The sequence below is a fragment of the Hoplias malabaricus genome, chromosome X2 (genome assembly GCF_029633855.1).
Source record: "Hoplias malabaricus isolate fHopMal1 chromosome X2, fHopMal1.hap1, whole genome shotgun sequence".
NCBI classification, from domain to species: Eukaryota; Metazoa; Chordata; class Actinopteri; order Characiformes; family Erythrinidae; genus Hoplias; species Hoplias malabaricus.
Genome location: NC_089819.1, coordinates 24,848,785 through 24,863,693, shown reverse-complemented (window position 1 = coordinate 24,863,693; position 14,909 = coordinate 24,848,785). Strand labels below are relative to the sequence as shown.

The 14,909-nt window shown below is 45.8% G+C and overlaps 1 protein-coding gene across 1 annotated transcript in view; it reads right to left on the bottom strand.

Annotated features, from left to right (window-relative positions):
- LOC136676502 (tetratricopeptide repeat protein 28-like) overlaps positions 1–14,909 on the bottom strand; it is a 181,932-nt gene that overhangs the window by 40,553 nt on the left and 126,470 nt on the right. Inside the window, 2 exon segments of the mRNA XM_066653581.1 lie at positions 1,821–2,365; positions 3,839–4,635. Coding sequence (XP_066509678.1) covers positions 1,821–2,365; positions 3,839–4,635 — 1,342 coding nt within the window.

Here is a 14,909-nt window from a genome sequence, read left to right as displayed (position 1 = left end):
TCCTCAAACAGTGACTAACCAAGTGGCTAACACTATAACCCAGGGCTGGGAGCATGAACCCGTGATGTTTCTGAGCCACCGCTTTCTTCTGTTTATGTCCCATACATGTCACAATCAACACAACAACAGCAATGAGAAATAAACAGAGCTATAGAAAGAGAGTAAATGGCTGAAAGTCATCGCTAAAGAATTACTCAACTCTGTTTAGCTGCAGTTTATTTTAAATATTGCAATGTGACTTTTTCTTTCAACCCTCACAGAATCATAAGCAGCACTTCAGAGTGATGGGGAAATGGGGAAACCTCCATTGACTGGAAGCTACTCTAAAATAGTATCACATCTGTGGAGGGGGGAATGCAGCAACCCCTCTAAAGCTCATTCACACAGGAATAACATCAGGGGCATGTTGTTTCAAAAGGATAATCAGCTCTGCAATTAGAGTTTAATTAACTCTCGGTGTTAATGACTCTCAGCTCGACACTGAAGTGGGTGGGGAGGTGTTTTCATCCCGAAACACACAGCAGACTGTTTCAATATTGTTCAGCGCTCCTTTCAGGCACGACTAATATAAAATTCCGCTCATTTTTCTGCTGAGTTGAGTCCCAGCCGTTAAAAAACAAGGGAATGAGGAGGAAAAAAAGGTGCTTTTGTCTGCCTCCCTGGATTATTATTTTTTTCCTTCATATTTTCAGCCAAGACCCTCAGGCTGGAACAAGAACAAGAAGGAAAAGAACAGGCCCAGCAGAAAAATAAGGGTCAACATGAATTAACCCACTTTCCATTTGGGTTCAAACATGCACCCAAGCCTCTTTACATACAGAGAGATCGGCAGGAAAATGTGGCACATGTATCATGCCTCAGCCACTGCTCAAAACCCAGCCCACCCTCAAGGTGACTCCACGAACGTGGTCCCAAAAAGCAAGCAGCAGCACAAACGAACAATGCCGGATATTTCCTGATTAGAAAGACGGCTCTGTGTGAAGGAGGAAGATCATGACTCCTAACAATAAGCCGTCTCTGAGGGGCATTAACCCGGCAGTGAGGCAATTATCTCCCGCTCTAACACACCCTGAATACTGATGTTTAGCCCCTTTCTCCTCAAAATACCTGATTAATGTGCGACAACACTAATACGTCCCATCCATTATTAAACTCCATCTGCAAAGCAGGGACATCATAATGAACGTAATGTACCCATGCTGAGCAGAAAACAAGGCATTCTTCAGTAGTGAATTACTGGGAGAAAAGTTGTTCTCAAAGTATTTTGCAGAAGGAATATTTGAAATAGTAGTTATGAGATTTTCTACATTTTTAAAGGGGATTTCCTATGAAGAAATCACCAGTGTCAGTTGTACTTCAGATTCTGTCCAATCACAGCGCTGGACCCGCGTTTATGTGAGAGCGCAAAGAGGAGGTTAAACACAGAGAAACAAGTGAGACACAACAAGTACTGAGTAAAAACAGAGAAGAAAGAGAACTGAGCAAAAACCAGAGCTTCTGCTTCTACTCCTCGCTCCTCACTGCTGTGCACTCGGGGTCGGGGTAAACAGCGAGTGGCTCATTATCATTTAAAGGAACAGGTGCTGAAACCTGCAATTCTGAACATTGGGAATGTTGCTGCGGTGTCTGATCCTTGTGGTATTTTGGCCAAAGCAAGTCAAAGACACCTTCATTATGTCCCTGAACTGTGTTTACTTGTGGAACAAGTGTATAATGAGTTGCCTTTAACACACATTCTTATCAATTCGGTGCACCAATCAGGCAAAACACTGTCACTGTATATTTCTATAAAGCTGACCATCCTCTCAGAATGTCCTCACCTGTGTCCATTCCCAAGCCCTCGGTAGGCCTTCTCCTGGTCCTGCAGTCTGTTGAGGCTCTGAGCCACTGCCAGGTATCTCTCATAGTACTTCACAGCTTCTTCATAGTCGTTCAGGACGTGATAGCAATCGCCCAGGTTTCCGAAGGCACGTCCCCGGTCCAGCAGCACTTCAGTTCCGTTCAGCTGCTGCAGCATGGCCAGCTGCTGCTCCAGATAACCGATGGCCTCCTCCATGGCCCCTACATTCATCTTGGTGATGCCCATGTTGCCATACACCTGAGCCTCGATGCCAGGGTCCCTCATCTGCCTGCTGAGCTCCAGCTGGGCCTCGTAGCATTTGAAAGCAGCAGGATACTGTCCCAGGGCCATGTAAACAGCAGCCAGATGCCCATGAGCCTTGCTTTCCCCAGGTGCATCACCCAACTCCTGGCAAACCTCAAGCTCTTTGGCATGGTAGGACAGCGCTTCTTCATACTTCTGCATCAACCGGTAAGCAGCACCAAGGGCAGCGTAAGCACATGCTTGCATTTTTCTGTCTTTCACCTATATAGAAAGAGAATGTGAAATTAAGTTTAAATGGTACAGCATTGTCTATCTGTTATTATATTGGCCATCACCCATTTGAAGTAGCATATAAAAAGTTGCACATCCAAATGGGGCACTTCATTCATTCATTCATTCATTCATTCATTTATTATCTGTAACCCTTATCCAATTCAGGGTCACAGTGGGTCCAGAGCCTACCTGGTATCATTGGGCACAAGGCGGGAATACACCCTGGAGGGGGCGCCAGTCCTTCACAGGGCAACAAACACACCGCATTCACTCACACCTACGGTCACTTTTTAAGTCGCCAATCAACCTACCAATGTGTGTTTTTGGACTGCAAGAGGAAACCAGAGCACTCGGAGGAAACACATGCAGACACAGGGAGAACACACCACACTCACAGACAGTCACCCGGAGCGGGAATCAAACCCACAACCTCCAGGTCCCTGGAGCTGTGTGACTGTGACACCTACCTGCTGTACCACCGTGCCGCCCGAAAGGGGCACTTGAGGTGTGTAAATAAGTTTAAAATATCTTTTCAAAAAATAACATGTAATTCTGAAACACAACAATACATTTAATCATCCAATCATTCTGTTGTATTCTATCATGAATGTGTGAGTGTGTGTCGCCCAGCAGAGGACTGGCGCCCCCTCCATGGTGTGTTCCCTCCTTGCGCCCTGTGACTCCAGCTTGGCTCCAGAGCCTACCTGGAATCATTGGGCGCAAGGAGGGAACACACCCTGGAGGGGGCACCAGTCCTTCACAGGGTGACACACAATCACACATTCACTCACACCTACGGACACTTTTTGAGTCGCCAATCCACCTACCAATTGAAGATATGTTTTAATTTTGGAAGTAGAACCACACCCAAACCCCCCTCAGCTCTATATATACCCTGTGAACACATGTCATTTCCGTGTCTGACAAATTTGCTCCCACCTTCACACCGTCTCCACCTCTTTCTTTTGTATTGTCTCTCCAACAGGGGGTTTGCCTTTATACAGATTCCTAAGCCTGAACATCTGAGCATGGTCCATACTGCCAAAAAGTTTTCCACCATTTTCTCAGTTCAATCACAGCAAATGTTGCATCAATAATTTCCCCCGGTTCAAGAAATTTAAGTCCTTACCCTTCATATCTTATTCATAGCCCTGGGATCTAAATGATTTCTTTTTTTCCCCCATTAGAGGTTTAAATTACACTCATGCCTTACACGAAAATATTTTAAACTTTATTTGTACACATTAAATATGTTTGTTTACATACACCTGCCTAAGATGAGGTATCAAGTAGAATTGTAACCAGTTTATGCCCCATAGATTAAGCAACCTACCATGTTAAACCTGGGTATAGAATCTAATACGTCCTCTAATACATCCAGACCTCTAGGTGTCAGTATAACAGCCGTTTTAAAATATGAAGAAGGCTCTTTCGAGAAAATAAAGTCATCAGTGTCCTCACCTGAGTGGCGAGAGCAAGCTGCTGCTCGAAGAACTGCACTGCTCCTGGAGTATCCTTCTTACAGATATAGATGTCCCCTAAGTTTCCAAGGGCCCGGAACCTGGCCTGGGAGTTTTCCAGTGACTGTGCCAGTGACAGCAGGTATTTCTGACACTCCTCTGCCTTGGAGAAGTCACCCAAGGCTTTAAAGGCAAGCCCCAGATTGCAGTAGGCCTTGGCTTGGCTCAGCTTGTCGTGAAGGTCCTTGGCGAGAGCCAGATCTTGCTCATAGTATTTCACAGCATCCTGGAAGTTGCCGAGGCAGTAGTGAGCATATCCTAAATTGTGGCAGACCTTTCCTTCACTCTCCATGTCCTGCAAGTCAGGGGAAAGCTGAAGATACTGTTCATAGTAGGGAACGGATTGAGCAAACTCTCCTCTGGAGCAGTGGAAGTTGCCTAGGTTTCCCAAGGCCCTGGCTTCACTCTGGACGTCTCTGAGCTCTCTGGCGATGTTGAGATGGTTCTGATAATGCTGTAGAGCTCGATCATGAGCTCCCAGAGCCTGGTAAGCGACAGCCAAGTTCCCGTGAGTAGAGGCCTGAGAGGCTCGGTCATTAACCTCCATGGAAATCTGGAGCTCCTGTCGATGGTAACGGACAGCCTGGTCGAAAACACCCAGAGCATTATAAGCGTTCCCCATGTTGCCGTAAGCTCGACCCTGGGCGGCATAGTCATTAAGCTCCTGGGCAATGGTGAGGTGAGTCTTGTGGAGCTTCAAGGCAGACTCAAAGTCCCCTTTCATCTGGTGGATGATACCTGCAGCACAGGAGAGTGGGGTTAAAATTATATACGCAGAATTCAATTTGCCGGAACATTTCACATTTTACATTCTGATATTTACTCTGATTTCATGTGTTTTCATGAATCATAGACGGAGTCACAGAGGTATGAGGTCACTGCCACACAGCTCCAGGAACTTAGTTTCAATCCCAACCTTGGGTGACTGTCAATCCTTTAAGGAATTTGGTGTGTCATTCCTGGGTCTGCACAGGTTTCCTCCAGGTGCCCCAGCTGGGCATAGAAGCAAAGCCAGACACCCAGTCAAGGAAGAATGGGACATGGGAGGAGATTTGGGCATGCTCCTTCATCAAACTAATTTTATTTCATACCTCCATTGAAACGTCTTGCTCAAGGACTCTTAGGAGCATAGGCATAATTCATGCTGAGGACCCCCACCATTGTTCTCTGAAAATACAGGGCCAGAGGAAGCGTACGTGTAATGTCATTGTTTAGTTTGTATTTTGAATAAAAATAATGAATAAAAATGAGCATCATCACATTAAAGTGGGGATCTGAAGCCCACCAACACACAGTGACATAAAAAACACTATTTTGAGATCTGCCTCAGCCTGAAAACACCAGATAAAACGAGTCATTCTGATACTGTGCTGGATCTTAAACCTTAGAGATGAAATTCAGAATAGCCCCGCCCCCTTATCTGAGTCTCTCCAATCACAGAGCTGGACCCGTGTTTATGTGAAAGCACAAAGAAGAGGTTAAATAAAGCAACATTAGACAAAGCCAGTGCTGAGAAATAACAGCGTTGAGTTAAAATGAAAAAATAAATGGGAACAGAGAAGAAAGAGAACAAAGAGAAAATTACTAAAAACCTGCTCATTGTTCCTCACTCCTGTGCGCCTTGAATTTGGATTAAACAGTCTCTCATTCTCGACCGGTCCTTCTGAACAAGGCTATTAAACAGGGTAAGAAAAGTGCTGTGTTGTTTGATCCGTGTGCTCCTTGTGCTAAACATGTCACAGACCCAGTGTCATTAAGACCCAAGACTGTTTATTTGTGGGGAAAAAAGGGCTGTGCCCTTTAAAGAAAGAAAGAAAGACATTCACACAATGAGGCACTTACACAATGCCTTTTCAAATCCTCCAAAGCACACTTCTTTACGTAGATCTGGGGCAGTGTGTTTCCCACCTGAAACACACTCCTCTAGCCAGTGTAATGTACTGTGTGGTTTTAAACGTTGCTGCTGGGTTGAACAATAGCCAACAATAATCTGTTCCCGTATCTTAAAAAGACTGACATCTAAAGTAATGCTATAAAGTCTCCAGAGAGTCATGGATGACTTGGAGACTTCAAGAAATGTGGTCTGGGTGAGCCTGGAACTATAAATAATGTACATGACTATTCTGGCTGCTTCGGTTTTCCTCTGTTTCTGAAGGATGACAGATCTTATTGGAAGCTTTTCAGTTCCCTGCGAAAATATCAAACCCTTCTTCGGCTTCTCCTACAGGGTTTCAAGTTCATCTCAGCATCCTGCACACTGCTGTCATTTGGCTCTTCATAAAATAATAATTGCGCCATGATATCAAACCATGCTCTCTGCCTCTGAGGCTTGAATCAAGTCAGGGAAAGCCTGGAGGCTGGCAGAAGGATAGAAAGGGTTGTGCTTTCTGAACCGATAATTGCTGAGTATAAAACAACACAACGAGATGCTGTCTGCTGCAGTGCGGCTGCACATCCATTCATGACGACTAATGGGGCTCAAAACCAACATTGGTTTTCTAATAGAAGCGTGTATGAATCATCCACGCTAAATGAAGCTACTTCCTCACGTTTGAGTCTGTGGACACTTGCTCACTAAAATTTCTCCTTTACACCAGGCATTCAACCATTTCTTGAGGGGTTGATTGCATCAGGTCACGTGAATTCAATCCATGGATTGCAGTCATGTGATTTTTTTTTGGGGCGAATGATTGTCTGGTTTCAGAGAGCAGCACTATTGTAAACAGATGTAAAACACTTATAAATGTACCTCATACACAGCCCCTCCCCCGGCACTGGAGAGAGTCTCACAGCACTTAAAAACACAGCAGCCCACCACCTCTTTACGCCAGGTGGTAAAGGATCCCACAATGTTGCATAACAAGGAGAAATACTGTTATTTTCTGTTAGCCATATTAGCATTTTCAACATAGGATCTAATGTGCATTTTCAACATAGGATCTAATGTGCATTTCTCTGATTTTGTGACTGAATCACTGAGTGAGTTATTCATACACAGATCATACACAGGCTTCAGTAATGGTGTTCTTTTACTCCAATGTTTTTTATTTAATGTGTAAGACCCTACAGACACAAGCCTCATATCCCTTTGTCTTATTCGTTTCCCCGTGTTTACAGGTAGATAATCTGATCGCGCGGTCCCTTCTCTCTGAGAGTGGAACAGATTTTTGTTTAAATGAGGAAAAATATATAGAAATAAACAATAAAACATTTTAAATATCATGGTGTTTCTTTGAAATGTGTCTCTGTGTAGGTCCATATGGCAGCTACTGTAAACTCTGACTGTATAATCTGCACAGAAAAAACTGTGAAATGACAGAAACACTCTGGAGCAGTTGCACAGAAGCTTAAGATCATCATGCTGGAAATCCATGCAACTGCGTTTTCAGGCCAGTTGGAGCCCTATCCATTTCATTTGGGATGAGTTAGAGTGATGTTGTGATCTAGAACTAATCCTCCAACATCAGCCCCTGACCTCATTCATGTTTTTGTGGCTCAATGCCATCAAATCCTCACAGAAATGTTCAAACATGTTGTCAAAATCCTTCCCAGAAGAGCAGAAGCTCAAAACAGATAAGTCTGTCTTTCTCACCTTCTGCTTTTTTTCTCGTGGACACATAAACACACACACAATCGTGTATCTGTGAATTTTGAGGACATTACATAGGCTTCCATTCATTGTGTAGAGACCACCAGCTGGTCCCCACAAGGCAGACCAGTCCCCACAATGTGAGTGTGTAAATAGGTTTTGGTCCGAACAGTGTGATGTTTTCCTGGTACAAACACACACACCAATGCCTACACACTCATGTACCCACACAGAAGGATGATGCCATAAGTGGATTGGCAGTGTACCACACACACAAGGCTTAAGAAGACAGTCCTTGCTGAAATTCTTGTAATTGGCAGGAGGTCGCTGGACTTGGCGCACTGCAGCGGTACCACAAAAGCAGGACAGACCCCCACGCTGTTTCCCAGTATGTTATGAATAAATATTCAATACAGGGAGGGTGGATTATATTTTAGATAACAGATCAAAGCAAAACACCCTGTCTTAAGGTCCATGTTCAGTTCATTTGAATTTGGTGTGAAATATTCAATAAGGAACAGTGGGTAGATGGTAATGCGAATTTTAAATGACCCTATTCCTAGGGCCGGGCGATATGAGCACAAATCATTATCACGATTAGATGAACATTTTAGATCAATTACGATTAATGAACGTAAATAATTATTTTGGTTTTGTTTTCTGCCTCATAGTTCACTGACGAGGCTTGTGCTGTAAATATGCTCTAGTATAAAAGCTGGGGTGTATTCTTTCTAAACGTAATGTGAGTTTGTCCACTTTTTTAAGCTGTAAATTGTTCTTATTTGTTGCTGTGATTGTGCTTCAAAAATTGGCGACTCAAAAGTGTGTGAGTGAATGTGTGTGTGTTGCCCTGTGAAGGACTGGCGCCCCCTCCAGGGTGTATTCCTGCCTTGCGCCCAATGATTCCAGGTAGGCTCTGGACCCACCGTGACCCTCAATTGGATAAGCGGTTACAGATAATGGATGGATAGCTTTTTTCTTTGGTATGAGCTGCTCAAATCGCTCGGCCCGCCTCTATGATTAGGTTCTCCTCCGTGTTGCTTCCATGTGTCAGATTGGATGGGGGAGAATCACATGACTGCATGTGTAGTAGTGTGGTTTTTAGGGGATGATACATGAACACACAGCGGGGACATAGAAACAAAATTAACAACAAACGATGAACAGAATTTTTAAAATCTATATAATCGATATAGGCAAGATTATGTCAATTAGACGTTCTGTAATATCTATTACATTCTTAAATCTAGAGTCTGATAAATGCACTTTGTTAAGAGGTCTTTAAAAAGCCTTCCTATTTAAACTACACTCTTTTGTCAATCACTAGTTGATTCGTAGAAACAAATGAAATGAAAAGAGATGCTCTAGTGTGAAAGCACATAAGCCTTACGTTACCACGCCCAAGGCCAAGTATGAGCCAGAGGGGTATAAAACCCCCAGTACTGGTCTGTGGAGGTCTGTCCAATTGCGTGGGGATGAGTTGTAGGGCCATAGCTAATTATTCATTCATTATCTGTAACCGCTTATCCAGTTCAGGGTCGCGGTGGGTCCAGAGCCTACCTGGAATCATTGGGCGCAAGGCGGGAACACACCCTGGAGGGGGCGTCAGTCCTTCACAGGGCAACACACACACTCACACATTCACTCACACATTCACACCTATGGACATATTTGAGTCGCCAATCCACCTACCAACGTGTGTTTTTGGACTGTGGGAGGAAACTCCTCACAGACAGTCACCCGGAGGAAACCCACACAGACACAGGGAGAACACACCACACTCCTCACAGACAGTCACCCGGAGGAAACCCATGCAGACACAGGGAGAACACACCACACTCCTCACAGACAGTCACCCGGAGGAATCCCACGCAGACACAGGGAGAACACACTACACTCCTCACAGACAGTCACCCGGAGGAAACCCACACAGACACAGGGAGAACACACCACACTCCTCACAGACAGTCACCCAGAGGAAACCCATGCAGACACAGGGAGAACACACCACACTCTTCACAGACAGTCACCCGGAGGAAACCCACGCAGACACAAGGAGAACACACCACACTCCTCACAGACAGTCACCCGGAGGAAACCCATGCAGACACAAGGAGAACACACCACACTCCTCATAGACAGTCACCCGGAGGAATCCCACGCAGACACAGAGAGAACACGCCACACTCCTCACAGACAGTCACCTGGAGGAAACCCACACAGACACAGGGAGAACACACCACACTCCTCACAGACAGTCACCCGGAGGAAACCCACGCAGACACAAAGAGAACACACCACAGTCCTCACAGACAGTCACCCGGAGGAAACCCACGCAGACACAGGGAGAACACACCACACTCCTCACAGACAGTCACCCGGAGGAAACCCACGCAGACACAAAGAGAACACACCACAGTCCTCACAGACAGTCACCCGGAGGAAACCCACGCAGACACAGGGAGAACACACCACACTCCTCACAGACAGTCACCCGGAGGAAACCCACACAGACACAGAGAGAACACACCACACTCCTCACAGACAGTCACCCGGAGCGGGGCTCGAACCCACAACCCCAGGACCCTGGAGCTCTGCGACAGCGACTCCACCGTGCCGCCCTACGCTTATTATAGCTGGGTTTAAACACAAATTTTCATACATCACAGTCAGATCTGATTCTAAAACCATGCATATACAGTGCATAGCTTATGTAAAAGTGTTATAACTGTGGTAATGTTTGGGATGTTGCACTGCTTTGGATGTTCAGCAACAACCCAAAATAGCTCTTGAGAGAGGTCAACTGCTCAGTGGGGGGTGAAGTGTGGCTCTCTTTTGTGGCGCTAAGTGCAGAAGTCGATGGCCTAACAGCTTAACAGCACAGTCTAATGCAAGGGCATGCCTCTTACAGGGTGCATGCCTCTTACAGGGTCAGATAAAAGCTTCCTGCCCTGCGAGGACGATTCAAACAACCTTCGATCATCCACATCCAAGAAAGCTGCTTGGTTTGATACAGAGAAGCCTTCACTCTTCTGGATCGGCCTTCCACGCCATGGATAGAGAAGCTCCATCAGACCATTATTCCTCCTCCAGCAGTTTGTCTGTAGCATTCAACTGGGAAACACTTGGGAAATAGCCTCACCTCCTGTAGGAAGGCTTTACCCAAATGTTGATACATTGCTGTGAGGATCTGATGGAGCTCCATCACTCCAGAGAACACAGGCCCACTGTTCTACTGTTTGTATACACTGTACATCGTGTTCAGAATGAGGAAGACATGAGGAAAAAACAGTGAGTGTAAGAGCTTCTGGGTTCTCTTTCAAAGTCACAGAAGAGTCGGTCTGTACAGGATGCAGCTGTCTGGCACTCATCTCTCTCTCTCTCTCTCTCTCTCTCTCTCTCTCTCTCTCTCTCTCTCTCTCAGGGCAAACTCTCTTTCTTCAAGGCTCCTCTGCGGCACATGTTCAGAATACGGCCGACTGAATGACGCTGTGATTTTTCGTTCTTTTTTTTTAATCGACATTTTTTCTCTGTTCTACAGTCATCTGTGTTCTTTTCTCTTTTATCTACATTTACATTTACATTTATGCATTTGGCAGAGGCTTTTATCCAAAGCGACATAAAAATAGGATACACTTTTATCCGCGCTTTGTTTCTCAGCCGGGCGAGTCACTAGATGCAATTTATTGGGGCATGTTGCTGTGCCCCAGTAAAATCACAGTGGTAAAAAGTTAATTTAATCCTGTAAAATATGAACTACATTTCCCATAATGCAACAGCATCTTTTGAAAAACCTGAACAGTTTACACTTTGCACAGAGGAACAGACATTTCTATATATTTAAAATAAAGTCAGACACGCAGCAGACAGGTGATGAGAGCTCAGAGATATATCAACCGGAGAAAACCCATGCGGACACAGGGAGAACACACCACACTCCTCACAGACAGTCACCCGGAGGAAACCCACGCAGACACAGGGAGAACACGCCACACTCCTCACAGACAGTCACCCGGAGGAAACCCACGCAGACACAGGGAGAACACACCACACTCCTCACAGACAGTCACCCGGAGGAAACCCACACGGACACAAGGAGAACACACCACACTCCTCACAGACCATCACCCAGAGGAAACCCACGCGGACACAAGGAGGAAACACCACACTCCCTAACCCTAATCACCCAGCTTTAGTACCTGACTTCATTCATGCACTTATGGCTACCATCAAATCCTCACAGCAATGTTCAGACATCTTTAATTATTCCCAGAACACAGCAAAATCACCATTGTTCATTTAACACTAATCCTGTTTTGATTTAAATCTGGTGAAGAGTAGAGACAAGGCTGAAACCCCTGGTTTCCATCATGCTGTTCTTTAGCTTGAGATGTTGTATCTCCACATCATTATCTACAAGATAAAGTACTGAGACGGTTGTGTCCTCCCTGGACACTACAGCTATGCCTGTGGCAAGACCACTATCTGTCCTATCATCTCCACGCTGCTCATGTCTCCAGTGCCGTTCCATCCGTCTGTAATTCTTCCCCTCGCTTGTTCTCTTCCATTTCAGGGCGGTGATGTTCCACAGTGGCATTAGTGTGGTCCCTCCAGCATCGACTGGCCTAATGACCAGATATAATACTGACCATGTTCCCCCGAGCAGATAAATGGGGCTTTCTTATTTGTGTGTGTGTCTCAGCTGGGTCTGCCCCTTCCCCTATGTTCAATGTGGATCTCTCTCTCTCTCTCTCTCTCTCTCTCTTTTCCAGCGCACCAACACGCAGCATGCATCCAGACTCTGTGGTTTTTCTCTCCTATGGATGGATGATCCCTCTTTAAACCTGCTTGTCAAACCCCTCTGTGTCCGCCACTGCCACTGGTTAGTCTCTACACCAGTTAAGCACTTTTCCGCCTCTTTAGACGTGTGTCCAGTATTAAAGGAACCATCAACCATTTCTACCACCAAAACACAAACTGGCCAATTATATTTATATACCTTATAATTTATTATTCATTCATTATCTGTAACCCTTATCCAGTTCAGGGTCGCGGTGTGTCCAGAGCCTACCTGGAATCATTGGGCGCAAGGCGGGAATACACCCTGGAGGGGGCGCCAGTCCTTCACAGGGCTACACACACACACACACACACACTCACACATTCATAATGTATTTATTATTTAATTTTTTATTCTATAAAGACCAACGGAGCAGGACTCTCAGATAGACATGGCCATGTTTAAAGGAGACAAATTGCATCCCTTGTTCAGTGCATCTCCACGTTAATATGAAGACCCACACACTGTGGGTCACACCCACGTTTATGTGAGAGCGCAAATACAAAGTCAGACCCAAGCGGCCGCTCTGAACAGGGCTGTTTAGACAGGGGGAGAGCGCTGCTGTGGGGGTTGATCCTTGTGGTGTTTTGACTAAAGCAAGACACAGCCTTTTCATTTCATATCAGTGGAAAGGGGTAGAATAGGTACCTGTATATTTGCTCCTACTAAGGTACCTTATTCATTCATTCCTTTAAGCGAAAATGAGCCGCTCGCTGTTCACCCCGACCCCGAGTGCACAGCAGTTTTCTGAAAGACACTCAGAGTGCACCTCTGTATCAGGAGAGGTTGTAAATGCTGAGTTCTGTGGTTCTGTAATGTTCTTCTATTGAGTCTGATAGTTTCTCCAGGGCGGCGGGGACTGTTGGCTTTTATGGGAAGGACAGAGACAATCATTAGTCAGGGACAGGCCCAAAGCTGTTATTTTAAAATGTAACAAATCCCTTACGATCTTGTACGTATCTCTCCCTGTGAGGAAGCCCTGCCCCGCCCCGTCTCACTGATTACACTCTATAGTGTTTAATAGATTCCTCTCGCTCCGACTTCTTCGGCGAATTGCACTCCATTGTTCTGCTGTGTTTTTGATGTTTCCATCTTATTGCTCCATTTCCTCTGTGTCAGCAGAAACGACTCCTTCAGGGACGAGGAGCGGAGGAGAGCGAGGCAGAATGAAGGAGAATGATTGGTTAATTAGAGCCCTTACCTCCAGCCATGTTTACTGATGAAGGTGTCGGGCTGATTTCTCTTTTTTATTTTTTTCTTTAAACGCAAACAGACAAAGAGCTGAGAACAACAGAGAGGACATTAAGGGCAGACATTTCACCAGAGTCAAAGAGGGAGAGAGACAGACAAGAGAAGGAAGCATGAGAGAGAGAGAGAGAGAGAGAGAGAGAGAGAGAGAGAGAGAGAGAGGTGAGAGAGAGAGAGATAGAGAGAAAGGAGACACAGAGAGAGACATAGAGAGAATGGAGACGGAGGGAGAGAAACAGATAGAGAAAGGAGACAGAAGAGAGAGAGAGAGAAAGAGTGAGAGAGAGAGAGAGAGAGAGAGAGAGAGAAGATAGACACAGAGAGAGAGACACAGAGAGAAAGAGAGAGAGAGAGAGACAGAGAGAGAGAGAGAAGAGAGAGACACAGAGAGAAAAGAGACACAGAGAGAGGGAGAGAGAGAAAAAAGAGAAAGAGAGAGAGAGAGAGGAGGCGCAGAGAGAGACAGAGAGAGAAGGGAGACAGGGAGGGAGAGAAACAGATAGAGAAAGGAGACACACAAAGAGAGAGAGAGAGAGAGAGAGAGAGAGAGAGAGAGAGAGGAGGCGCAGAGAGAGACAGAGAGAGAAGGGAGACAGGGAGGGAGAGAAACAGATAGAGAAAGGAGACACACAAAGAGAGAGAGAGAGAGAGAGAGAGAGGGGATAGAAAAGAAAAGAAGAAAAATACAGAAGGAAGAATGGAGAGGAAGAAAGAGGAGTGAGGGTGCTGGAGGTGAGGAGAAAGAGATGAAGGCTCTGTGGTTCTGGAGAGAGGTTTTAAATATTGCTGACTGGGGGGTACACTCTCTCAGTGATGAATAATAAATGCCAGTTCAGAAAGCAGTGTTCTTGCATCCTTTACGGGTCGGAGTGTGCTTTATACCTGAGGGCGCCGGAGCGCCGTCGCTGTTGAGGGAGTGTCGCGGCTCGGAGCCGAGGAAGTCTGCGCGTCTGCGTTCGGAGGAGCGTGGTACCAACTTACTCTCCAAACATCTTCAGCTCCCCCTTAAAATTCATCAGTTCATTTAAGCTGCACCCGGGAGCGGACTCTGATGTTCAGTACTTCTTATGTACAGCTTCCCCGTCTCCAGAGAAATGCAGTAAACACTCTGGAGCAGCTGCACATGAGCCAGAGTCACCACCCTCAATGCCAACAGTCTGCCAGGGATCTGTCCAGTCCCTTTGGGACGAGCTGGAGTGAGGTTTGTGATCCACAACTGGATCCATCCCCCGACCTCACTGTTCATGTGGCCACCATCACTGCGTGAGTGTGTGAAACTGTCCACAGGTGTGTGTGTGTGTGTGTGACTGAGTGTGCAAAACTGTCCACAGGTGT